This window comes from Simochromis diagramma, unplaced genomic scaffold (genome assembly GCF_900408965.1).
Source record: "Simochromis diagramma unplaced genomic scaffold, fSimDia1.1 OVJJ01000361.1, whole genome shotgun sequence".
NCBI lineage: Eukaryota > Metazoa > Chordata > Actinopteri > Cichliformes > Cichlidae > Simochromis > Simochromis diagramma.
The window spans coordinates 14,378,631-14,406,550 of NW_024386860.1; the positions used below are offsets into that span (position 1 = coordinate 14,378,631).

Consider the following 27,920-nt stretch of genomic DNA (forward strand, 5'->3'; position numbering starts at 1 on the left):
CCACCCCTCGGCCTGTGCTTCGAGGTTTCTGGTAGTTAGAATGACTCGGGGGTGTTGATTCATTTAAAGTAACATAATCATCCTGCTGCAACCAGGTTTCTGTAAGGCAGAGTCAGTCAATTTGTTTATCAATTATTCATTCATGTACTAACAGAAACTTTTAACCTCTAACCGTTAGGGCCCTACATGGTCAAGCTCCCCAGTACATATCTGACCTGCTGAAACTTCATTCATCTTCCTGAGTTTTAAGGTCATCAGGTCAGAGACTGCTGGTGGACCCACACACTCGATTTAAAACTCGTGGTGATCGGGCCTTTCAGGCAGTGGCACCATGGTTGTGGAATTCTCTTCCACTGTTTCCAAGCTGAACAGACTTCACTGATTCTTTTAAAAAGCAGCTGAAGACATTTTTCTATAGACAAGCTTTCAAGTAATTTGTTGTTTTTTTTGTTGTAATTTTTTGTTGTATGTTGTTATATGTTCTATTTTCATTGCTTGAATTGTAAAGCACTTTGTGATTTTTATCTGTGAGAAGCACTATATAAATATTTTTTCTTACTTACTTACTCTAAGAAAGACCTAATGTGTAATAATTTACATGTCACTGTTATTCTCTTTGGTGCTGTTGAGGATACTGTATTGTTCTTTCTTTGTGATTTTTGGATAGTCATATTTTGGGGGGGTTTAATAAATTTGGCCAGATTTTTAGAAATGAGAGCTGCTCCATTCAGAGTGAAATGGATGCTGTCTCTCCTAACAAGACTAGGTTTCCCCCAGAAGGTTTGCCAATTATCTATGAAGCCCACATCGTTTCTGGGACACCACTCAGACAGACAGCAATTTAAGGAGAACAGTGTGCAACAGAATTAGACAAAAGATGTTTTTCTTTTAAAAAACAAAGCCTGAATAAGTTTTCTTTGGTGAACATCCTTTCCACTTAAAAGAGGACAATCTTTTTAAAACCAGTGTATTGGCAGGTATTTTCTGCTGTTGTCTTTCTTCTGTCTCTTCATATGTTCACAGGCTCACTCCAACATTATGCTGAAATCAGGACTCTGTGTGGGTCTGACCATCTGCTGCAGGACTCTGTCTTTTTTTTCTTCCTATTTAATGTGAAGATGTGATGATGAGAGGGGATAACCTAACATGGTGCTCTGGCTGTGAGCACAGAACCTCCACCCACATTTTGTTCAAACCTTCTGTTTGTGGAGGACAGCTAATAAGAACAAAGCTGGCTTAAAGAGGAGCTAAAACAGACTGTCAGGGATGATGAATTTAGGGTCTGAAAACAAAACCAAGGCAACCAAAGCTATTTTAATACAGTCAAAAGATCCCTGTGAAAATGAGCATTATGTGTACATTTCAATAAATAAAATAATATATTGAAATATTTGATCATTTAAGGTAGTAAAGGGAACCATAAACTGGTCTTATGATGTTAATGAAATGCGTGCATATCATATTATTAAATGTTTTCAAGTAAAGTCGTCCAGATTCATTCTACAATAACGTATGAAAGTGATCATCAAGGAACAGTTCATGTATTTTTTTTTCTTGTTGTGGTTGTTGCTCAGTTTGGTTTGGAGTGAAGCCTGAAGGAGAAAAGCTTCCAACCACAAAGTTATTATGACCTGAATAAACATTTATGTATTTTTCATAGGGCTGTTTTATTACATTTGATCGTGGTTTTGTCTTTCATTTCATGTAAATATTTTTATTTACATGTCTTACTCAGAACATTGAAAAGTGTTGTACAAATACATGTGTGTTGTTTAATGATAAATAACCCTGATTTTTGTGTGATGTTTGCAGCGTTTGATAGAATAAAGTGGCCTAAAAATAACATTTGAAGCTAAAAATAAGAATATTAAACTGTTATAGAATTAATAATAAAAAAAAAATTCATACATAAAAATATGTTTAAAAAAGATGAGACCAGTGAAAAAACAGCAAGGACTGAAGGAATTTCACATTAGATTTTTAAATGGAATTATTCTGCTTACCTGGACCAGAACAAGGGACATCAATGACAATGACATTGTGTCAACACTGAAGCTTCTCTACTCCCTGTATATACAGGAGTGGGGTACAGCCTCAGTGCCATCATTAAATGTGTGCTGACATAACTATGATGGGCATGATTGTTGATGACGATGACTTTGCGTATATCTTAATGCATGCTCAGTCATCCAGGCAAGTAAATCCCAAAAGGTTTATTCTGTTCATCTGGAGGTCTAAAAAAATCGTGATTATAGTTTTTTTTTTCAGTGATTGTTCATGAATTTAGTATTTATTAAATTCAGTGTACTTGTGAGATGGAGAGGCAGATTAAAGAGACTCGACGTCACTCTGCCTACTCATACCTGAGCCAAAGGTAACGTTGATGTGGGCGGGCTGACAGCTGGGAGGAGAGAGAGGCACAGACGTCGAAGTTTTCCAGTTGTCGTTAAGAGAAAGTGAGAGAAAGCAGCGGGAGAACAGTGCCTCACACTAAGCTGCTTCACAAACACTGAAGAATGATTTTCCATCAGCAGTGATTCCAGGTGTTCACATTTTACATGAAGTATTGAAGGTAAGCGCGGCATTATTAAGTTCTGCTTCCTCCTGGAAGTTCACATTCGTAGTTCTGCTTCCTTGTTGGAGTTGTTTTCATATGTGTGTAACGAGGAATGAGATATAATAATAAGTTATATTAGATCATGTGACTGTAGCTGGTTTGAAGCAGAGGTGCAGAGCTCTGTGGTAAAGAACCGGAAGTCACGGTCACGGTAAAGTTCTTGGTTGTAGCGGTTTGAAAGGCTACGATAGTCACGTGGTCTTAAAACAATCTGTACACAGCTTCATCTCCATCATCTTCATCAGACACCAGATCTTCCTCACACAGCTCTGCTCCATGCATGGTTCCTCTCTCTCTGTCTCTCATTTATTTTCTGGGAGAACACAAATTTGTAACCTGCTGTCAGAGTCACAGATATTATGACACAAACATTATTTGCCATTTTTATTTAAAGAAAATGATCTTTTATCTTTATACAAGTTTCCACATTCTTTCACAACAAAAGCCCTGATAAGAATTAAAGTGTTTCTGACCAGTGATAATCTAGAGGGCTTTAAATTTGAAAAGTTTGTATAAACCAGGGGTGGGCAATTCGTTTTACCAAGAAGGTCACGTGAGAAAATGAGACTGTTGTGGAGGGCCTCTCCAATAAGCTGAACTTAAACACACACACACTCACACACTGCTGTGGGTTGCGTGTTTTAATTAATTTTATTCGAGTTTCAAGCTGAAGTTTGACATTCACGTCCAATTAGGGCTGGGTGATATGGCCTAAAATCCATATCACGGTATAATTTGAAGCATGCGCGGGAACGATATATATTGCGATATATTCGTTTCTTCTGTATAACATATTTTACACACTATAAGGCACACTTAAAATCCTTTAATTTTCTCAAAAATCGACAGTGCGCCTTATGTGTGAATTCTGGTTGTGCTTACTGACCTCAAACCAATTTTCTGTGGTACACGGCGCAGAAATCTGTCAAAAATGTTTTAGTACGACTTTGGTATGCTGCGAAGCCGCACCGCTTGATGCATTGTCGGAGCATTACGGCTGCCATAGTCTGGAGCCTCATGGAGTAATCTGGGTCCAAAACTCTGTCTGCTTCAGGTCCCAAAGTCAAACGAACACTGCGGCATCACTGAGAGTTACAAACTGTCTAAATTCTTTAATAAAATCATCAGCGTTGCTGCTTTACCAGGTGTAACAATTAAGTTTAACATCCAGGCATCCATGAAAACAGAATGTATTAAATTCAACGGAGTTAGAAATTAGCAGGAAGTTAGCTCGCTAGTTTCAACCTAAACATGATATGCCATGTTCTGACTGAGAGATTTCTGAGAAAATTAAAATGTACAGCTCTGCTATCACTTCCGACATAAATGAAGACAGAAAACTAAACAGCAGTGACGTTTGTAGGGTTACTAAAGTTGGGCTAGCTGGTATATATTGATGTGCTACGTGATTGCTAGCAAAACAGCTACATTAGCATAACATTAGCACAGGGAAGCTGAAGGATGGCCGCTAACCTTTTTCCACTCGATAAAAGTTAACGTGAGGGTTTCTGGTGGTTAGGGACAAATGCAATTGCATGGCAGGATGCTATAAACGGACCAAACTTCAGTCAGGAGAACAACTGAGATAATCCATCAACAGGTTAGTCATTAATATACTGCAACAACATGGGAATAGCGCAGCTGGGAGAGAATTTTGCATTAATGAACCAATGGTAGGTAAGTGGAGGAAGCACAGTTATTGGCTTTCTCCATCTTCCAAAAGTGCTTCATCTCTTTGCTATGGCTGTCGCCCGGCATAATTTGCAGATGATGTTGTTTGCAGCTGCTGCAATGCTTTCGGCCAAAACAGGCGCAGCTTGATGACACCATCAACATGCGCTATCGCGGTAGAGTGGTATATTCAAAATCTCTACCGTTGGCCAAATTTACATCGTTTCTACCGTATACCGTTTATACCGCCCACCCCGATGTCCAATCACAGTTCTTCATGTGGGTGATAGAAAAGTAACAACCGTCCATGTCAGTAATGTTGTCATTAGTGAAATAAAAAGCAATCAGTTTCCATTCACCAAATGAACAAACAGCAGACATGCTGTCCTTCATGTATAATATGATTTCTTCATTTTCCAGGTGGTAACTATGACGACTAAGAAGCTGCTCATTGAAACACTGAACCAGTTGAGTCCAGAGGACTTTGCTGAGTTCAGGTCACTTATTGAAGTGGAGAAAAATCTATCATCCAAGCCATGGGACCGATTCAAAAAAGCAGAGACACAACATGTAGTGGAGCTGATGGAGGAGACGTACAGGGGAGAGAGTGTGGAGGAGACCAGAAGGGCTTTAATGAAGATGAACAGGACTGATCTGGTGCAGAGATTATCAGGTATCACCTCAGGAACCACAAATAAGACAACAAAGAATTAAATATGTGAGAATACTGCATAAAGTTTATCACATTCATATGAAACCAGGCTCAACTGACTGATAGAAAAATCTCTTGACTCTGTGTTGTGTAGTGAATGATGAACAAAGACGTTTATATTTTAGTGCTGCTTTTATAACGTGGATTAGAGCAGAATATGTGCTGGTCAGGCAGGTTGGCTCATTACAGGAGGCTCAAACACAGCACACTACAAAATAATAGCAGTTTATAGCCGGTGTGCAGTGATATTATCTGACTGTTTCAGGACTTCACAATAGCTAGGTTTCATTTGACGTAGACGTGACGTCGACGTAAAGCGCGAAATTTGACTGGCGGTCGGAAGTGAAAAAGATAAGCGCAAAATCACAGACAGACAGTACGCAAAATGCCTATGTCCTGTTGTGTTTACGGATGCTCCAGTAGGTCGACCCGAGAAACTGATAAACGGTATTTTAGGGTACCAAAAATAGCCCAACGAAGAGGAGAAAAATGGAAAATTCTAACCGAAAAACGTAGGAAAAAATGGATTTTAAATTTACGTTTACAGTCGGGAGGAGCAGAGTCTGCCAATGCCCGTGTCTGCAGCGACCACTTCGTCAGAGGTAATGTTATGTTTGCAAACGAACTTATTAGCATTAGGTTGTCGTTAAATTCTCGTTTACTTAGTGCTTTTAAGTTAGTAGTCTAATATTGACTTGATTGGGACTATAGGCTGCCCAAGTGCTTTGGATGACGAAGAGTCGGAGGACTGGGCTCCGACGGTCAATCTCGGCTACGAACGAAAACCCAGATCGGAATCAGTTCTCAAACGAGAGAAAAGAATGAAGCTTAAGGCAGAACAGCATCGATGTGCAGAGGCGATTTTGGATATGCAACAGACGGCTGAGAGCCCGGATTTGAGCCTAGTGACAGTGGAGAATCCCGAACTGCAGCTTCCAGCTGAGAATCCACAACCAGAAGACTTCAATGTGAATGAGACATTCACTTATCCAGGTAAGATATTGTGCTGAGATGTAAAACAAACAAGAATCATGTCAAAGAGAAAAAGATGCCATTATCTGTAATGATTATGGTCCAAGTTACATATTACATGTTTGTGACTTTTTAATCACAGAGTAAATCCATACCATTTTATTCAGAAAAAAAGAAAAAGTGGCACTTATTACCGTCAGGCACACACCACAGGTTTTTGTACACTGCTATGGTTCTTATATTGCCAGATTCCAGACAGTCTCCTTTCACAGATAAGTAAAGATGTTGTTGACGTTAAAGCCGCTACCGCTAACTGTTAGCGTGTTTAAGATAAAGCAATATAAGAACAAACACTCACCCTTGCAAACACCAAACTGTATCCATCACGGAGACGTTTTGTTCCAAGGTTGTGGACCCACCCGCTGACAAAAAAATTGTACGCCTCCAGACTCTTGAAAGCTTTCATTTGCTGCCTAGTGTAGTAAGAAGTCTGGAGGACCAAGTAGTTGGTGATATCCACAGCCTCGATAGTAGGCAAATCCTTTACTTCTGTGGTGTATTCGGACATTTTCAAAGAATACGGATCACGTCCGATATATTTTTTAACTATCTGTTTATATCTCTCCCGAGAAACGGGGTCTAAAGTTGCACAATAGCTGCTCTCCTGACTCTCCACAGTGTCCTCCATGTTTACTTCCGCCCTCCACTCAAAAATCGCTCTGCCTCCGCACGTCATCAGAACCACGTGACCGCAACCCAACTATTATTATGGAATCACATACAACATAAACACTGTTAAACAAGCTCAGTTAAAGTATTTTGATCAGATCAGAACAAAAACATCCAACATCATTCAACATGGTTGGAAAGTCTTCAACAGCTCTACAGATTATAATTATGTCACTATTAACCCTCATCATACTGACTGAAGTCTGTGGTATATTTTTGTTGTAGCTCACAGATTTGTTTTTTTTTTTCTATCCCTAAAGTTTTTAATGAATTTTCAGTTTGTTGTAAATGTTTCACATAATTTTCTATTCCTGCTTTGATTGGTGCTCCTTTAAAAATACAAATGTTTTGGGGTCCAAGAGGAATCCAGTCAAACAGACAATTCCACCTTTACAGTTTTAATAAATGGAACTGGTCTTAAATTAGCTATGTAAAGATGCCCCTGAGACAATCCAGCACATAAGAGCAGGGTGCAAGATGGCAACATGTCAGGGCATCAATGGAACGCCACAACCAAGTCGCCGGCATGGTATACAGAAACATCTGTGCCGAGCAGTGTTGGTCAAGTTACTTAAAAAAAGTAATAAGTGGGGATGGGTACCGGTATCCGGTGCCATCATGGTACCGGTTCTGTCATAAACGGTAGTAACCAGACCGAAAAGCAGCGCACATTTCGGTGCTTTATTTCGGTGCTTTTTTTTCCCTGAGATGTCATACACTTTAGATTCTAGCCAATCATTTTATGTTTCCGAGGATAGTAGGCGGGCCCAGGTATGTACGTTCTTTTAGAGCAGAGCTACAGATTAAAAATGCGCAAGGCGAAGCGGTCAAAAGTCTGGCTGTACTTCACAGCAAAAGATTCAAACTCAGCAGCCTGCAACAAGTGCTTTAAGGTGATACTGTGCAAAGGAAGTAACACCTCGAATCTGATGAAACACCTGGCAACGCATAGCGGTTTTTTTTAAAAGCCGAGAAATGCGCCGTATTTGATAGCTTGCTGCGAGACCTCACATCGAGCACATCTACTGCGGGTGGGTTGCCTGTTATCGGGCCCGGAGTTTGCAACATCCCCCAAAAACCCGAAGAGTAGAGTCCTGGTCCCTAGCCCTGCCAGTGTAGCAGAAATGATGACCGATGATGATGGCAGCAGCAGCCGTTCCTCTCTGTGTGAGTAGCTTAATGTTGTTCGTGTGTAATTTACGTTGAGTAGGCTAACCACGTTATTACATTAATGCAGGTAAGGTGAACTAGCAAACATCATCATAGCTACATGCGGCTGTCTTCTTGTTTGATGGCAGATACTCCCTTCACCCTGGCCAAAAAGGCTAAAATGACCAAAGAAAAAGTGGAAAACAGTTAAACATGAGAGGTTTTTGGACAAAGTTTGTGTTTTTTCCATTGTTTAAGCACTGCTTCCAGCCAAGAATGATACCATATATGCCCCATAGCTGCAGAAAAGGCTAGCATTGTTATCTTTTTACAAAAAACAGCTGAACATGAGAGGTTTTTGGATCCATTCTTTAAGCACCGGTTTGAGCACCGGTTTGAGCACCGTTTAAGCACCGGCACCGTTTCAAAAGTACCGGTTTGGCACCGGTATCAGATAAAACCTAAATGATACCCATCCCTAGTAATAAGTAAATAATTAGCAATTACTCCTCTGAAAAAGCTATCCGATTACTTTACTGATTACTTATTTTCAAAAGTAATTATTTACTTAGTTACTTAGTCCATCCATCCATTCATCCATTTTCTTCTGCTTATCTGGGGCCGGGTCGCAGGGGCAGCAGCCCAAGAAGAGAAGCCCTGACCTCCCTCTCCCCAGTCACCTCCTCCAGCTTGTCCGGGGGAACACCAAGGTGTTCCCAGGCCAGCCCAGAGATACAATCTCTCCAGCATGTTCTGGGTCTGCCCCAGAGCCTCCTGCCAGTGGTACATGCCCGGAACACCTCACGTAGGAGGCGCCCAGGAGACATCCATGTCAGATGCCCGAGCCACCTCCTGTCGTTGTGGAGCAGCAGCTCTACTCTGAACCCCTCCCGAATGGCTGAACTTCTCAACCTATCTCTAAGGGAGAGGCCAGCCACCCTTTAGAAGAAGCCCATTTCCGCAGCTTGTATCTGTAATCTTGCTCTTTCGGTCACTACGCACAGCTCGTGACCAAAAGTGAGGGTGGGGACGTAGATCGACCGTTAAATTGTGGGCTTCAATTTTACACTCAGCTCTCTCTTCACTACACTAGAGTGTTACAGTGTCCCCATCACCGTAGCTGCAGCACCAATCGGTCTGTCGATCTCCCGCTCCCTTCTCCCGTCATTCGTGAACAAGACCCTGAGTACAGTTCACAAATGAACTGTATTTAAACTCTTCCACTTGGGGCAGGAACTTGTCCCTGACCCAGATTGTGCACTCCACCCTTTTCCGGCTGAGGACCATGGCCTGAGATTTGGAGGTGCTGATTCTGTTTCCCACCGCTTCACACTCGGCTACGAACCATTCCAAGGCAAGCTGGAGACCATCACCCGATGAAGCCAACAGAACCACTCCATCCGCAAAAGGCAGAGATGAGATCCTGAGACCACCAAATTGAAACATCGCCACAAATTGAAAGACGTCCACTTGGCTACGCCTAGAAATTCTGTTCATACAAATTCTGAACAGAATTGGTGACAAAGGGCAACCCTGGAGGAGCCCATCACCCACCAGGAACGAATCCGACTTATTGCCGGCTATGCGGACCAAGCTTTTGCAACGGTTGTATAGGGATTGAGTGGCCCGTAGCAATGGGCCAAACACCCCATACTCCCGGAGCACCCCCGACAGAAAACCCCGAGGGACACGGTCAAATGCCTTCTTCAAATCCACAAAACACATGTAGACTTGTTGGGCAAACTCCCATGCACCTTCAAGTATCCTTGAGAGGATGAAGAATGGATCCAGTGTTCAATGACCAGGACGAAAACCGCATTGTTCCTCCTGTATTTGAGGATCAACTAACCGAAGGACTCTCCTTTCCAGCACCCTGGCATAGACATTTCAAGGGAGGCTGGTTTTCTTTCTAATTATCTTTCATTTCGATTTAATTCTGGTTAAGATTTTCTAGTTCTGAGGTTTTGGTGTCTGTTTCTCTGTACTGTGTTAGCATTGTGTCTCTGCCTTCATGTCATTTCCTGTTTTACTTTGATAGTCTCAGTCCTGTGTGTAGTGTGTCTGGTTTTGCTCCCCTTTGTCTCGTCAGCCCTGATTTGACCCAGCTGTGTTTCTCTCCTTCCTCTCATCCCCTGATTGCTCCCTCTGTGTATTTAAGCCCTGTGCTTCTCTGTGTCAGTGTCGCGTCATTAACGTCTGCTCACCATCTGTCCTGCCTGTGTGTTCTGTTCCTGAGTGTTCTGCACCTGTGTCATTTTGAGTTTTGTAGTTTTGATCAGCAATGAAGCTGAGATTGTTCTCTGAGTTTACCTCTGCCTCCAAGAGTCCTGCACTTGGGTTGACTTCTCCGCCTACCCACACAGAGAGCCTTGACAGATGGCTCCTCTCACCTCTGGTGTCCACCATTTGGTTCAGTGATTACCACCATGACAGGCACCAACTACATTGCGGCCGCAATTCAGTGCAGTGGCTTTGGCAGTGGAGATGCTGAACATGGTCCATTCAAAATCAATGTCCCCAGTCTCCCTCGGAATCATGTTGAAGCTCTTCCGGAGGGGTGAGTTGAAGATCTTGCGGACCGGGGCCTCTGCTAGGTGTTCCCGGCATGCCCTCACTGTACGTTTAGGCGCGCCAGGTCTGTCCAGCGTCCTCCCCCACCACCTGATCCAACTCACCACCAGGTGGTGATCAGTTGACAGCTCAGCCCCTCTCTTTACCCGAGTGTCCAAAACATTTGGCCTTTTGTTTGGTGATACGATTAAAATATTGATCATCAACCTGCGGCCTAGATTCTCCTGGTGCCAGCTGCACTTATGGACACTCTTAATTTTGAACATGAAAATACTGCCCGGGCTCAGATCCGGTCCATTCCTCCCAATCACAACCCTCCAGGTCTCGCTGCCATTGCCCACGTGAACATTGAAGTCTCCCAGTAGGACAACAGAGTCCCCAGGAGGAGCACCCTCCAGTACCCCATCCAGGGACTCCAAGAAGGATGGGTACTCTGAGCCACCACTCGGCGCAAAAGCGCAGATGACGGTCATGACCCGTTCTCCGACCAGGAGGCAAAGGGAACAAACCTTCTCATCATCTAAGGAGCTTTGAAAGAAAAGCGTCTGAACTTCTTTAAGTTGCTTGAAGACCTTTCACCTCTCATCCGAGAAGCTTCTTCAGTTCTAGGGTCAAATGGTGGAGAGTCCCAGATTTAAGCCCTGTGGGAGTAACCCGCCGAGAGGGAAAATGGACCCCCTAATGATCCACTACCTTATCACATGAGCCAGGGTGTGATAATGGGTGTAGGTCACAATCAGCCAAGGTTTCAGGTGAGTTCATTGTGAATCCTAGCCCCACCCTATCATGTGATTTCCTGAGGTCAGATGGCCCAGGATGTGAGTGGACGTTAAGGCATTTGGGAAGGGAACATACCGGCAGAAAGCCAAGGGGATCCCAAGATACCCAACCCAGCCCCCCGCCTCTCACCAGGGGCAACTCCAGACTGAGACAGAGTCCAGCCCCTCTCCAGGAGGATGGTTCCAGAGCCCGGGCCATGCGTTGAGGTGAGCCCGACTATATCTAGCCGGTACCTCTCAACCTTACACACTAGCTCAGGCTCCTTCCCCACAAGAAAGATGACATTATATGTCCCAATAACCAGTCTTGGTAGCTGGGGATCAGTCCGCCAGGTCCTCCTCTCCTGACCGCCGCCCGGCACACAATGCACCGACCCCTATGGAGCCTTTTGTAGGTGGTGAGCCTACAGGAGAATGGGCCCATGTCCCTTTTTTAGGCTGTGCCTGGCCGGGCCCCATGAACTAAGGCCTGGACACAGACGCTTGTCCTCGGGCACTGTTAAGAAATAGAGAGATATTTTTAATGTGTATCTGCTCATTAGATTGTTTTATGTACTTTAGTAATGAAGGCTTGTAGAGCAAGGCCACTTTTGACTCACAAACTAAATGCTCAGCCAGACTGAAAAACAGGAAGTTTTAGTGCACAGGCATATTAATAGATAAGACACAGAAAAGAAGAACTTTCCATATAAGCAATGTTTGAAACTGTGTGTGCCGTGTGTGACGTCTGAAGTACAGAAATAACACCATATAAGACACATGTTGAGCTAAAAATGTTAGAGATCCTGCAGCTGGCGTTTGAGCTGTGCAGGGCTCTCTCTCTTCTGGAAGATGATTGAATAAAAAGAAATATAAATGTTTTAACACACTATGAGTCGGTTTTCTCTGTTCTATCACGGGGACAAAAGAATCGGGGTTAATAGCACCCTCCCCAGGCCTTGCTACAGGGCGGGGCACCAGTAACCGTATCCCAACCAGGGTAAGCTGTTTCCTCGATGGTCATGTCATAGGGGTCTTCTGAATCGCTTTTTGTCTGGTCCCTCACCCAGGACCAATTTTCTATGGGAGACCCTACCAGGTATTGATGTGTCGGTCGCGAACGAAATGGCTCTTAGAGCCGGATCTTTGACGTGTACAACACAAGCCGGCTCCTTATACGTTATACTGATGACAAAGCATCCACCACTTCCGGTATGATGGCGCCTGTGTTTGGCTTTGCCGCTGCCGGCCGTGGTTTCTCTGTGCTGTTTTTTTCGGCCTTTTTGCTTTCGCTTTTTGTCACTAATGTGTTGGCTGCCCTTGTCTATGATCGCCTGACGCTATTATCCATCCGATCCTCTATGATAAGTCAAGATGCCTTATCCTCCTGCGGTATTTTCCATCCTCCGCTGCCGACACCGGTGTCTGGATCTTCGTTAGGTGTCATCAGTGGCGCCTTTCTGTGTCCGCGCAAGTCACGGAGAAGGAGAGGAAAAAGAGCAGGTGTCCAGGTAAAACTCAGACTGTTCTGGAAGCGGGGACTAACTGTGCCTGGATCTATGAGACGGCGCTACCTCAGGAGTGTTCATCCAGACTCTCCTGTTGTTTGGCCTTCCATCCCCGCGGTGAGTGGAATTTATGAACGTCGCGGATCAAACTCTCTGTTTCTTCGTCCCCTAAATCGGGCCGCTTCTGTTAATAATATGTCTTCTACTTCGCTGAGAGTGGCGCTTTTCAACGCTCGATCAATGGCTAATAAAACGTTCCTGCTGAACGATTTTATTCTTTCCAAGAAACTGGACTTCTTATTTCTAACCGAAACCTGGCAGCGCGATGGTGACTTTTCATCCTTCATTGAACTCTGTCCGAGTGGGTACTCATTCATCAGCCAGCCTCGGACGTCGGGTCGAGGAGGAGGTGTCGCTGCGGTGTTTGGAAGCCGGTTTTACTGTCGCGCAGTGTTGGTCGGACATTTTTCATCCTTTGAACTACAGCTGGTTAGAATTGGAAATAAAGATCCATTTTACTGCGCTGTAGTGTATCGTCCACCTGGCCTAAACACTATGTTTTTAAAGGAGTTCAGTGACTTTTTATCCTCGACTTTGAAGCTGTCCAGACTGGTTATAGTCGGGGATTTTAATATACACATTGATGATGACTCTGACCTCTTTGCCAGAGGTTTCCTTAGCGTCATGGATTCTTTTCATTTTACTCAGCATGTGTCTGGTCCCACACACACCAAAGGACACACACTGGACCTTGTTTTTACTTTAGGTTTAAACATTGATTTTATTTGTACTGAGGACATTTTTATTTCGGATCATCATTGTATTCTTTTTTATCTGTCTTTTCATTTGTCCCTCTCTCCTATTCGACATGTGGTTAGCTCTCGCATCTTAACTTCCTCTAGTGCTGTTAAATTTTCCGATGCTTTTAATTTAGTTTTATCTCCTTATAATGATGTTCATTTTTTAACAAATCTTTTTAATAATCATTGTCTTTGTATTTTAGACAATGTTTGTCCTGTCAAAGTTAGACTAGCTCCGGTTTCAAAGTCGTCTCCCTGGTTAAATGACAGCATTCGCTTCTTAAAGCGTTGCTGCCGTAAGGTTGAGCGTTTATGGAGGAAAACGCGTTTGCATGTCCATCTCCTTTATCTAAAGGACCTTTTAGTCTCTTTTAACACTTCAGTTCGAGATGCGAGGGCGGCCTATTTCTCAGACTTAGTGTCTAAGAGCAGAGGTAACCCTAAGGTACTATTTGACACCATTAGTGATATTGTTGCTCCTGCTCCACCTGCTGTCCCAATTTCATCAAATGAAGATTGTGAAAAATTTCTTTCTTTCTTCGTTGAAAAAGTCAGTAACGTGAGGAACAGTATCTCTCCTTCTGTGTCTCTCTTGTCTGCTCCAACTCAAGCTAGGCCTGTAATTTTAGAAAGATTTTTACCTGTGTCCTTACCTGAGCTGGTCAAGTTGGTTAATTCAATGAAAGCATCCTCCTGCTCTCTTGATATTTTACCTGGATCTTTGTTTAAAAATGTCTTTCAGTCTATTGGTCCCTGTGTGCTCACAATTATTAATACTTCACTGGTTTCTGGTCAGGTCCCTGTTTATTGTAAGAATGCTGTTATTCACCCACTGTTAAAAAAACCTAAGCTTGATGCTTCTCTTCTCAGTAGCTACAGACCGATTTCAAAATTACCGTTCATTTCTAAGATTTTAGAAAAGGTTGTGGCTAAGCAGCTTATAGCTGTTCTAGATGAATACAGCATTCTGGATAAATTCCAATCTGGCTTTCGTAGAGCTCACTCTACTGAAACTACACTTCTTAGAATCTCCAACGACATTTTGATGAGATGTGATGCAGGAGAATGCTCCGTTCTGTTGATGTTGGACCTGACCTCCGCCTTTGATACTGTGGACCATCATATTCTGCTAGATAGGCTGAGAGACTGGGTGGGTATATCAGGGGCTGCTTTGGACTGGTTTGAATCCTATTTGCATGAACGATCCTTTTCTGTGGCTACCTCTAAGTACAGTTCCTCTTCTACTTTTCTTGCCTATGGTGTGCCACAAGGTTCAGTTTTGGGGCCTTTATTGTTCTTACTGTATTTACTTCCTCTTCAACACTTATTGAGCACTTTTAAGGACATTTCGTATCACTGCTATGCAGATGATATTCAGGTATATATCTCCTTTAAGCCCCATGATGTTTCCAAGCTACAGATTTTGCACAAGTGCATAGACTCCATTAGATGTTGGATGGCTGGAAACTTTCTTCAACTAAATGAGGAGAAGACTGAAGTTCTTGTTTGTGCTCCTAAAACTTTTGTACCTAGTGTTATGGAAAACTTGGGTCCACTTGCTACATTTGCAAAACCGTCTATTAGGAGCCTTGGTGTTAGTATTGACTCAGCTCTGACTTTGGATGCCCATGTAAAATCTTTGGTTCGCTCCTGTTTTTATCATTTGAGAAACATTGCTAAGCTGAGTCCCATTGTATCGCGCTCCGAATTAGAAATTGTCATTCATGCATTTGTTTCATCTCGTCTGGACTACTGTAATTCTTTGTTTACTTGTTTATGTAAAGCCTCTTTGGATCATCTGCAAGTTGTTCAGAATGCTGCTGCAAAGCTTCTGACCAAGTCCTCCAAGTTTTCCCATGTCACACCCCTGCTGATTCAGCTGCACTGGCTCCCCGTTAAATTCAGGATCCAGTTTAAGGTTTTGACCTTGACTTTCAGGGCCCTGCATGGACAAGCACCAACATATATAAGTGAACTTTTGCATCCATACATTCCCAGCAGGTCCCTGAGGTCATGTGACCAGGGCTTGCTTGCTGTCCAGCACACGAGGCTGAAAACAAAAGGCGACAAAGCTTTTGGAACTGTGGCCCCCAGATTGTGGAACTCTCTCCCTTTGAGCCTGAGATCTGTGGACTCAGTGGTCGCTTTTAAAAAACAGCTAAAAACCCATCTTTTTAAACTTGCTTTTAGTTGATTTTTATTTTTAGGTTTTAGCTTCTGTGAAGCACTTTGTGATTTTTATCTTGAAAGGTGCTATATAAATAAAGTTTTACTTACTTACTTACTTACTTACTTATCGCAAGCCGTGGGGTTTTTTTTCTTTCTCTCATCCTCTCTCTCGCACTTTTTTTGCGCTTCACTCCGCATGTGAGCCTTGTGCTTTGCGCTGGGAAGAGTGGGGAGGGGCGGTAGTTACACTCACAGTAGCACAGGAACAGAGCGGGAGGGAGAGACAGAGAAAGAGAGCCAGGGACAACAACTTCACATTAGAAAGGTATAGTAATCATCCACAACTATTTTCAGTTGCGGATGATAAAGGATTCAGAAAGTTTATTCATGCAGGCCCATATGACAGAGAATATGCATCTTCTTTTTGTTTTCATATTTTAATTTATATTTAATTGTGTTGTGGTTTACAGTGTTTTGTGTTGTTTCATTTTAAATTTGTTTAAAAGGAAAAAGCTGAAAATTTAAATAGTTAAAAGTTGAAATGTGAATAGTTGTTTTTTGTATTATATGATTTATTTATTACATTTTATGTGGAGTGAATAAATAAATGTCTATTTATGGTGGCCCCTAGAGACAAAACACGTACAAACTTCAAAACACGTACAAACCCCGAAGCACGTACAAACGCCAAAACACATAAAAACTCAGAAGCACGTAAAAATTCCAAAACACGTACAAAAGACAACAGAAGTGCTCCAGAATGCTAGTCGCAGTGTTGAGCTTATGTTACCTAGTGGCTACACAAGCCAGCAAGTACCAACGACCGGATTTGGTGTGTGGTAGTAACAGGTAAATGAACTTTTTTTTTTTTAAATTATTTGAATATATATGAGTGCTTGTGTATAAATACACAAACAATACACATATACTTTCAATTGTGTAATTTAAGTGATCTAGGTAGCTCTGTTTTGGAAGTTCAGTTAACGCTAGAAATGTGTTTTGGAGTTTGTACGTGCTTTGTCTCAAGGGGCCACACCATATATTTATATATAAACATATATAAATAAAACCACTTTTTTTTACATTAGTAATTACTTTTGTGCATAATTTTATATTATTGTTAATAATAGATTTATTAAAGCAACAAAACAAACTGAAGAGCCGGTTCGGAGCCAAAAGAGCCGGCTCTTTTTAGTGAGCCGAGCCGAAAGAGCCAGTTCTCTAAAAAGAGCCGGAAATCCCATCACTACTACCAGGGGTCAAAAGCCCCCAGACAACATAGCCCCTGGGATCGCTGGGACACACAAACCCCCTCCACCACGATAAGGTAGCCATTCGCGGAGGGGAATCACTCCCCTCCCTTTAGTTACCTTTGACTTTTCCCTTTAGTTACTTTTTAAAAACACGATACACAACCTGAATAGGTAATAAAGCAATTGAGCTTTCAACCCAATTCTACTTTGTCTGCATAATCCATCATAAAAATGTTGTCAAATTAAAAAGTGTATTTTAAAACTTGTTTTATTAGTTTTAATCTTTTAACTTTATGCACATTGCATCAACTGAAAATTAAATTATATGCAACATTCTCTAACTGGAAGAAATTTGTTTAACATTTAAACCTATTTTCTGCATATTCCAGCATATAAAATAAAATAAATTAAAATAATTTGTTGTGTTAACACTCACGCTTTCAAATAGATGTAAGTAAAACACAGCAGAAAATAAATAAAATCAAAGATTCTGTCCTGTCCCTCTTAAAACTATTTTCACCTTTTTAGCAGGATTGGGGCGGGTGGAGGTGTGCAGGTGTGCCATAGCAGTCATGTCAGTGGGAGGATCCGGGAGTTTCTCTGTGAATTTCACATTCTTGTGGCAACGTGCTCGGTGCTTGCTCAGAAGTTTAGGGGTTTCCTTTTGATGTAAAAAGAAGCTTTCTTCCCATGTAGTGTACATCTGACGCTAATGTTTTTGTCACTTTTTAGGGAATCAAAGTCAAAGTAAGGTCATTACTTCCCTGCTTTAAACGCTGCAGTCATACTCTCTCCCGCACTCAATATGTTATCTATTGTTGATCTGCACACGTCTGTTACCATGAACGTCGCAGACATATACGAGACACTCTCTCAAACAAAACCACAGTTTAGTAATACAGTAACACAGCGTGCTTACGGGAAAGCGACTGTAATTGAATTACTTTTTTTGGGCCTAACCCGGGGGATGTGGCCATGACCTGGTTAGGGGCTCTGGTGGCTCTTAGATGGTGTTTTCCTTGTGGCTGCGTACAGCGGAGATGGGGGAGGGTCTGTGCTGGCGAACGTTGGTTACTGGCCTGGTAGCCTGTGTAGCCCAGTGGCAAACAGATGGAATTAGAGACTGTTTATTGTAATTATTATTAAAGGTGTTTTATTCTGTTCAGTTAAAAACACTCTAAAGAAAAAATCCAAATTATTTTGTATGGAATTGCATTATTGGTGTTATTTATTTATTTTTGTTTCTCAAAGGTTATTTTTTTGACCTGGATACAAATGCAGTCCAACCAATGGGATTGTTTGTCCCGCCTTGTTTTTTCATGTTTGGTTGCGCTGCTAAGGCTGCTTAGACCACACGCGCCATAGCTGTACCTGTGGGGAAAACGTGGTAGCTGTTGAAACAGCGAAGCTGTTGGTGTCTGCTTGATTAGCCGCCAGATTTGGATAGCCGAAGCTAGTTTTATGAATACGAAGTGCTTTGCACTGGTCAGGTTTTTTGAGTTGGAGAAAGGAGCCGAGACTCCTCGGAGAACATTGGATTACAGACTTTGTGGAAATCCGCAGAAGAATAATAATTTTCCATTGCAATGGATGAACCTTGAAGTCTGGTTGCCTGAACTGTGGTAGGACAAAACAGTGCAAACCATACATCGATCGTGGACTGAACTCACACCAATAACTCACCAGATCACCAAACAGGCCTGATCTGGATCCTATTGACACTTTAAAAGACCCGGGTCTAACATTCTTTTTTTTTATTTTGGGTATCTGTGCGCGCACACACAATTTTGGTTGTTATTGTAAATGCAATACAGTGCACAAATTTCAAATACAGTTGAACTATTGCTTCATCATTTGCAGTTGTGTTTTCATTGTGGTTACCCATCCTCTGGGCTCCTGTCGTTCCTGAAGTCTTCTGATTTTCCCATTGTTTATATATTTTGTTACATACTGGTTACACCTGGCTGCCCCTGGGTGGGGGCTTGGGGGTCTGGTGCTCCGCCCCCGGTCTGGGGTGCTGGCTGGGCCTTGGGGGTTTGGGTCCTGGCTGTTGTGTCGCTGGAGCTGTGGGCGGGTGGGTGCAGGGGGGCTCAGCCCCAGTGCAGGGGACCTCTGGTGCATCGGCCCACTAGGGGGCTCTCTAACTGGTGGGGAGGTTGTTATATCTTTGCAGGTGGTCTCCTCTCTACACAAGCTCACTCTGCAGGTGGGGAAGAGATATAGGAGAGGTAGAGAATGAACTCAACCTGGGTGTCTATTGTCTTGTGTAGTTTGGGAGATGATTGGATGATGGGGTGGGTGCAGTTTTCTCTGGGGTGGAGTCGGGTGGGCTGCCCCGGACTCTGTGGGGCTGGGCGGTGCTGCTGCTGCGGGCCCCGGTCCGGATGGGCCTGGGCCCCCTTGCCCTGGTGGGTTCCAGAGTGTGGGGGTGCCTACTGGGGTCAGCGGGGGAGCTGGTGCTGCTTGCCCCTCCCTTTCTTCCCTCCCCATCCTCAGCTGCCTCCCTATTCCCGCTCTACCACACCCACCCACACACGCAGGGCTTGCGGTGCAGGTATGTCACCAGGGTGCAGGGGAGGCACTCCCCCTCTGTCCCCTTCTGGCCGCCTGTGCCTCAATTTTATTCTGCAACCTAGACATCCACATTACTCACACTCTCACATAACACATACATATAGGGCCTTGGGGGTGGGCACGTTTTACAGCATCCAGAGTATGCCGTAACAGTCAGGGCTGGGGGGCTGGGAGGAGGTGCTAGCCATCAGATTGGGGTCTGGGATGCGGGGCTTCCCTGCTACTGCAGATAAGGAGGCGGTCCACTTGCCTCCACCCCAGAGAGAAGGGTTACATCTCCTGGGTCTAGGTGCGGCTTGCCCCTCTGGAGGCGGGGGTACCTGGACCTGGGATATAGAGTATGTTTGGGGAGTGTGATTGTCTGTGTAGTGTCTATTTGTGTCTGTCTACACGTTGGGTGAGTGCCGACTATTTGGTTGTGCATATGGGGTGGGAATGCACGTTTGTGTCCGCGTGCGCCTGTTCGTCTGTGTCTATATGTCAGGTTGGGCCTTAGACTCAACCTCTCTGGGTACATCTCAGGCCCTCCTAAGTACGGAGGCCTATCTCCCCTCACCACACTCCCTGCCGGTGGCTGATGCCCTCAGACGTTGGTGTGTTGGTGGTTCTTGTCGACTGGGGCTGGGCGCTCATGTATGAACCGGCTCACTCCTGGTGGCCGATTGGCGGGGCCTGGCACCTGTGGCCCGGCTGGGCCCCTTCCGGGGGGTGGGGTGCCCTCAGGCCTCTGGGCCTGAAGCTCGGTCCTCTCTGGCAGCTGGCTGCCGGCAGAGCCCGCGGGCATGCCACTGCAACCCCCTCTGGCCTCTGCTCCGTAGCTGCTGGGTGACCTCTCGTTTGGGGCTCTACTCAGCTCTTCCCAGGAGGGTGGCACGGTTCCCCCCCTTGTGGTGGTCCTCCTCGGGTCCTCTTATTCTGGGGCCTCTGGATGTCTGGGGCCTGGATCTCCTCCATACCTGCTTCATGTCTTGGGGGACGGGGCTATGGCTCCCCACACTCCCTAGCAGATCGTTACGTGGAGAAACCTTTGGAATACAAGCATGCTGATTCACACAGGTGTGCACACAGGTGTACACACGGGTGTTCACAGACGCGGACTACACCTTTCTTGGCTGCTGCCTCAAAGCACACTGTGCGCTGTCTATCTTGCGTGCAGCACAATAGCGTTTAATATTTAGTATCTACTGTTATCTACTGCTAGCTAGTTTATTGTGATGGTGCTGTATTTATTATGGTTTTTTTGGGGGTTTTTTTTTGTATTTTTTGTATTTTTTTTTGTATTTTTGTTTGCTTTCTCTTCTGTTTTTTTTTTCTCCATACAGGTGATCCAGGTGTTTTGTTTGTTTTTCTTTCTTTCTTCCCCCCCTTTCTCACCGTCTCTTCTCCCCTCTGGTTTTCTTTCTCTCCCTCTCTTTCTTTCATTCTTTCTCCGTGTCCTATCCCCCAGTCATGTCTGTCCTGTTTGTAACAACCGAAAATAAAATAAATACATAATTATAATAAATGTCAATCAAATGGACCAATATGGCAAGGCCGGGACAAAAAAAAAAAAGAATTACTTTTTTTGCAATAGTAATCCCTTACTTTACTCATTACTTGAAAAAAGTAATCAGATTACAAGTGACATATTACTGCCCATCTCTGGTGCCGAGTATGGCCTAGAAGTCCTGAGATCAAAATGGGACACATCCCCTAGGGTGGTCGAGAAAGACTGAGCTAAGATCCTATGGGACTTCCAGATACTCATGGACAAAATGGTGGAGGCTAACCAACCGGACATATTGGTAGTGGACAAGCAGAAGAAGACACCTGTAGTGATAGATGTAGCGATTCCAAATGACACAAACATCAGAAAGAAGAGGTTTGAGAAATACCAAGGGCTCAGAGAAGAGCTCGACAAGATGTGAAGGGTGAAGGTAACAGTGGTCCCAGTGGTAATCGGAGCACTCGGTGCGGTGACTCCTAAGCTAGGCTCCAGCAGATCCCAGGAACAACATCGGAGATCTCTGTCCAGAAGAGCGCCTCAAGGACCCTCAAGATCCTGGGCATTTGGTAGAGGGCCTGAGCTTGAAGGATATCTTTTGTGTTATAAATCCTCATAAAGCCTGATGATAAACTGTCCTCTCCCCCTTCCTCTTCACCCTCTACACCACAGACTTCAGCCACTGCACAGAGACCTGCCATCTTCAGAAGTTTTCTGATGACTCTGCGGTGGTTGGATGCATCAGCAGGGATGATGAGACAGAGTACCGGGCTGTGGTCGACTCCTTTGTCACGTGGTGTGAGCAGAATCATCTGCAGCTCAACGTGGCAAAGACCAAGGAACTGATCGTGGACTTCAGGAAGACCAGGAAACACTTGACCCCTGTTTCAATCCAGGGGGTCAGTGTTGACATTGTGGAGGACTATAAATACCTTGGAGTACACATTGACAATAAACTGGACTGGGCTAAAAACACCACAGCACTTTACAGGAAGGGCCAGAGTCGTCTCTATTTTTTGAGGCGACTGAGGTCCTTCAACATATGCCAGAAAATGCTCAGGATTTTCTATGAGTCTGTTGTGGCCAGTGCGATCCTCTATGCTGTTGCATGCTGGGGGAGCAGGCTGAGGGTCGCAGATGCCAACAGACTCAATAAACTAATCCGTAAGGCCAGCAATGTTGTGGGGATGGAGCTGGACTCCCTCAAGGTGGTGTCGGAGAGGCGGATGCTGTCCAAGATAAAGACAATGTTGGATAACACCTCCCACCCACTCCATGACTTGCTGGTCAGTCACAGGAGCACGTTCAGTGAGAGACTGAGATTACCGAAAAGCACCACTGAACGACACAGGAAATCTTTCCTGCCTGTGGCCATCTCCCTGTACAACACATCCACTTAACACACTGTTTACTGCTACAACTACACATGTTTCTTTTCCAGCTATTTATTTATCAGTGACTTATGTATGTATGTATATATATGTATATATTGTACTATTCTTAGTTAGCGTATTGTCTGTCTTGTCTTAATGTTGGTTTATAATGGAGCACTGTAACAAAAAATAATTTCCCCCAGGGATCAATAAAGTATTCTGATTCTGATTAAAACAGTTTCTAATCTGATTTTGTCTCTTTCTTTTCTTCTCAGACAGTTTCCTAAACTGAGCCAGAGAGTGAGTAACGTCACATCAGTTGACTTCAACCCTGACTTCATTTCACTTCTCAAATATCACTGTGTGTGTCTCCTATATGATATATTTAACTGACAATTTTTATTGTAACAACCAACGATTTATACAGGAAAATAATGACTATTAACAAGGTTACCCAAAACTTTGCATCCCACTGTGCACTACATGTCTTTGAACGTGACGGGAGTTGACACCAGACTGGGGCGTTTATATCCAGTAAGGGTCTCAGGCTACCTCTCCCACACTAACCAACCCTAACTCAGAGTGAGAGACATAAATATGAAGCCATACCATCTCAGACGTCACCCAGATGAAGAAGGTCAGCATCAGGCAAAAGATGAAAATAGGGCGCTGTTGGAATATTACTACGCAAGAAACTCTGGTCAAAGTTGAATGGGTTGAAGTCAACTGATGTGACGTTACTCACTCTCTGGCTCAGTTCCTAAACTGAGCCAGAGAGTTCCTAAACTGAGGAACTCTCAGCATAAATGACTACACCCCCTTTAAAAAGTATTAATTTAATCAGTAGCTCAATGAACAAAAGAACAATTTCCAAATTTTTCAGAAGGCTGAGTTTTATTGAACACTTGTTAAACTCTATAACACGAAATTAAGGTTAATAATATAACTTAGATCCCAAAACCTTCAGTTTTACTCAAATTGGTTGAAGCAAAAATGAATGCACCCTGCAACAAAAACTAATACATCTAATATTTTGTATGACCACCGTGATTTTCAAGGACAGCACCAAGTTTTCTAGGCATGGAATGAACAAGTTGGCGACATATTGCAACATCTATCTTTTTCCATTCTTCAAGAATAACCTCTTTTAGAGGCTGGATACTGGATGTGGTGTGATGCTCAACTTGTCGCTTCAGAATTCCCCACAGGTGTTCGATTGGGTTAGGATCAGGAGACATACTTGGCCATTAAATCACCTTCACCCTGTTCTTCTTCAGAAACGCAGAAGTAGCGTTAGATGTGTGCTTTGGATCATTGTCGAGTTGGAAAAGTGCACGACGACCAAGTGCACAGAGTAATGGCAGCATCTTCTCCTTCAGTATAAAGCAGTAGATTGTTGAGTCCATGTAGACTTGTAGTCAAGACCACCATAACCGAGACCAAGACAAGACCAAGACCAGAGGGTATCGACCAGAGGGTATCGAGACTCCAAACTCCAAGTTTATGATACCATCAATGAAGTGCAGCTCCCCAACACCAGTAGCACTCATGCAGCCGCACATAAGGACACTGCCACCATGATGTTTCACCGTAGGCACCATGTATTTTTCTTTGAAATGCTCACCTTTAATTACACCATACAGTTTTGAAACCATTAGTAACAGTGATCTTGGTCTCATCACTCAAGAGTATAGAGTCCTCATCTTTTTCAGCATGGGCCTTAGCAAATTCCAGGCATACTTTTTTGTGCATGGGCTTTAGGAGAGGCTTCCTTCGTGAACGATACTCATGCATGCCATTCCTCTGCAGTGTGCGCCGTATGGTGTCACGGGAAACGGTCACTCCAGTTTGGCTTTCTACTGCTTTAGCTAACTGCAGTGCACTTGCATGGAGGTTTTCTTCAACCCTTCTCATCAGAAGATGCTCCTGTCAAGATGTAAACTTCCGTTGATGGCCTGGATGTCTCTGTAAATGGTTGCACTTCCATCTTTCTTAAATTTTTGGATAGCTTTTGCTACAGTATTTTGACTGATATGCAAAGCTTTGCTGATCTTCTTGTAGCCTTCACCTTTTTGTGTAAAGAAATGATTTCATTTCTCAAATGTTGGGACATTTCTCTTCCATGCTCTTGCTGACAGTATGAAATGGGAAGGGCTTTTCTTTGTTAAGTAATGCCCTTTTATAGTCACCTGTTTGCTGGACACCTCTTAAATGAGTCATTAGACTCTCCTGTGGTTGAATGCCTGTTAATTCAAATTTTGTAGTCTTAAGTGTGGCTTTTCTCCTAAGACTATAATTGGGGTGTACTCAATTTTGCAACATGGGCTTAAATGATTTTGTTAGGAAAATCACTTTTTTGTGTGTGCAAATTAACAAATCTTGTTTGCAATCAATGGCCCACATTTGTGGGAGCATTTTGTAGTATATCTCATAGAAGATGTTGATTCTGAAAGGAAACTAAAGGTTTTCTGACAAATGTAGTGGGGTGTACTCATTTATTCTGAGCACTGTATATAGGTGTGTGTGTGTGTGTCACTAAATACACACTAAAAGTGATCAGAGATCAGAGTATCCTGTGTGTGCTCTCATTCACAAAGTTAGGCCTCTCTCTAAAATCATTATTAACGAGTTAACGAGGTTTAAGTGTCACTTTGATGTGAAATCTTTTATGTTCTAAATCCTCATAAAGCCTGATGATAAAACAGTTTCTAATCTGACTTTTTCTCTTTCTTTTCTCCTCAGACAAACAGTTTCTTCCACTGAGCCAGAGAGTGAGTAACGTCACATCAGTCAACTTCACACAGTTCAGCTTTGATTCAGTAGATGAAGACTGAAAATGATCTTTATCTTAAACAGAAATCATACACATGAAATTCAAGCTGCAGCTATGTCATGTACACATGAGTTTTATACATGATTGCTGTAGAAATATTAAACCTTATTTACATTTTTAAAAACAGATTAAATTCAAGTCTTTCTGTTTATCAGTAAAGATGTGAGCAGTTAAAGCTCCCCTCTGTTTGTAAAATCAGGAGACTCACTGCAGTTTTTGTAGTTCAGTCTTTGACAGAGTTACAGTCAGGCAGTAAAACAGAGTCACAAACCTGTTCATGAAAATTAAATCCTTCAAAAAGAGGAAAAAATGAGCCAAGAAATAAAAAACGAATCCAAGCAGGTACCCACCGAGCACCAGATGTTCATGGAGGTTATTTTCTGCTCTAAATCTGGTCGACCGGTCATGACCCTAACCCTTGTGTTGTCCTCGGCTCAAAAATGGTCCCTGGGTGAATGGCAAACAAGTATATGGGAATCCCGAGGACAAATAATTTACGTCACAGGTCATCTTCTCAGGTTTTAAAAAGACTTGAATTTTTAAAATGACCTGATTTTGTCCATGAATTTATTGTTACCACACATAAAATGTTCTGTTCATTAATGATCAAACAGATATTTGAATTGCACATCGCTGTCATGTGACCTCTGTTTTTACCAGGTAGAAATGATGGAGCTTTTTATTGAGCTGCTTTTGGAAACACTGGCTGATCTGAGAGGCAGCGAGCGCAAAGACTTCATCAAAATCCTCAAGAAGAAATATTTCTTACTTATTCCATTGAGCCTGTTTGAGATGTCAGACGTGCAGGATGTGGTGTTTTTGATGGTACAGACTTACGGCCGACAGTCAGTGGAGAAGATCGTGGAGGTTTTAAAGGAGATGAAGAGGACTGATCTGGCTCAGAGGCTGAAAGACAGCAGCTCAGAAGCTCAACGTAAGATAATAAAGACAAAACATGTTAAAATCATAAAAGTGGTTCTTAAAGTGTGTACGCTTCAGTTCATATTAGAAACAGTCAGATTTACAGAGAAAAGAGCATTGTTGATGAAGGGCAAAAAATTATGTTCAGCAGGTTTAAATGTAATTGTTTTTGTTGCTTTTATGTAGCGAATGTTCAGCATCTCTATAGCCGAAGGCGCTGCATTGAGCTGCGGCTGCAAGGTGGTTGGTGCCTGTCGTGGTGGTAATCCCTGAACTAAATGGTGGACACCGGAGGTGAGGGGAGACACCAAGCCAAAGAAGGAGTCCTATCAGATTTGGTTAGCCTGTTCGACTTTGGAGGCAGCTGATAGGTACCGACAGGCCAAGCAGCACACAGCGTGGGGAATGGCTGAAGCATAAACTCTGGTGTGGGAGGAGTTCGGACAGGCCATGGAAAAAGACTTTCAGACTGCCTCGAAGAGAATCTGGCAAATCATCAGGCGACTTGGGAGGGGAAAGCGGAAAGCGGTGCCAAATATCAGGCCCAGCCCCGTGATTCCTGTCAGTCAGAGCAGAATGAGGCTTCAATCCCCTCTGACAGCGTGACTAATGTGGTTACTGCTAAAACTAGTGGCTCTGTCAAACCAATCACAGAAGAGTTTATTCAGACTCTTGGCCTTAACCTAGTGCCAGGCTTCCCATCAGAAGTAAGTGTAATTGCTGTATGTGTAAGCACAGACTCTGAACAGGTTACATGTCCACCACATGACTGCAAAATGAACGTGAATGAGTTTTCTTTGTCCAGTTGTGCCGAATTAATGGATGTCCAGGAACCTAGCCATGAACAGATAAATAATGTTTCTATGAAAAAATTCTGTCATAAACGCAGCTCACAGGGCCGAACTGTCTTTCTGAAAGCGCTGTAACTAAGTTTAAGAATATAATCCATCCACTGTTATCATCTTCAATGCCCTGTACCAACATAGAGCAGAGCAGCTATCTGAACGCTACTCCAACAGAGGTGGATTATCTTGTTAATAATTTTACCTCCTCACTATGTACGACTCTGGATACTGCAGCTCTGGTGAAAACTAAGGTCTCAAATCAGAAGTATCTGACTCCGTGGTATAATTCTCAAACACGTAGCCTAAAGCAGATAACTCGTAAGCTGGAGAGGAAATGGCGTGTCACAAATTTAGAGGATCATGATTTAGCCTGGAGAAATAGTTTGTTGCTTTATAAGAAAGCCCTTCGCAAAGCCAGAACATCTTACTATTCGTCACTGATTGAAGAAAATAAGAACAACCCCAGGTTTCTCTTCACACACTAAGGTCAACTATGGTGTTCCACAGGGTTCAGTGCTAGGACCCATTCTATTTACATTATACATGCTTCTCTTAGGCAGCATCATTAGAAGACATAGCATAAATTTTCACTGCTATGCAGATGACACCCAGCTCTATCTATCCATGAAGCCAGATAACACACACCAATTAGTTAAACTGCAGAAATGTCTTAAAGACATAAAGACCTGGATGGCCGCTAACTTTCTGCTTCTTAATTCAGATCAAACTGAGGTTATTGTACTCGGCCCTGAAAATCTTAGAAATATGGTATCTAAGCAGATTCTTACTCTGGATGGCATTACCTTGGCCTCCAGTAACGCTGTGAGGAACCTTGGAGTCATGTTTGACCAGGACATGTCCTTCAACGCACATATTAAACAAATATGTAAGACTGCTTTCTTCCATTTGTGCAACATCTCTAAAGATAGAAATATCCTGTCTCAGAGTGACACTCAAAAACTAGTTCATGCATTTATTACTT

At 43.3% G+C, this 27,920-nt stretch overlaps 1 protein-coding gene across 1 annotated transcript in view; it reads left to right on the forward strand.

Moving 5' to 3' along the window:
- The first annotated feature begins 2,424 nt into the window (after window positions 1-2,424).
- The window catches only part of LOC120732849, a 77,388-nt gene continuing 51,892 nt past the window's right edge, over window positions 2,425-27,920 (forward strand). Inside the window, exons 1-4 of the mRNA XM_040030715.1 lie at window positions 2,425-2,572; window positions 4,709-4,961; window positions 25,082-25,110; window positions 25,833-26,106. Of these exons, the coding sequence (XP_039886649.1) occupies window positions 4,718-4,961; window positions 25,082-25,110; window positions 25,833-26,106 (547 nt within the window). The 5' untranslated portion in view covers window positions 2,425-2,572; window positions 4,709-4,717. The remainder of the gene's footprint in view (window positions 2,573-4,708; window positions 4,962-25,081; window positions 25,111-25,832; window positions 26,107-27,920) is intronic.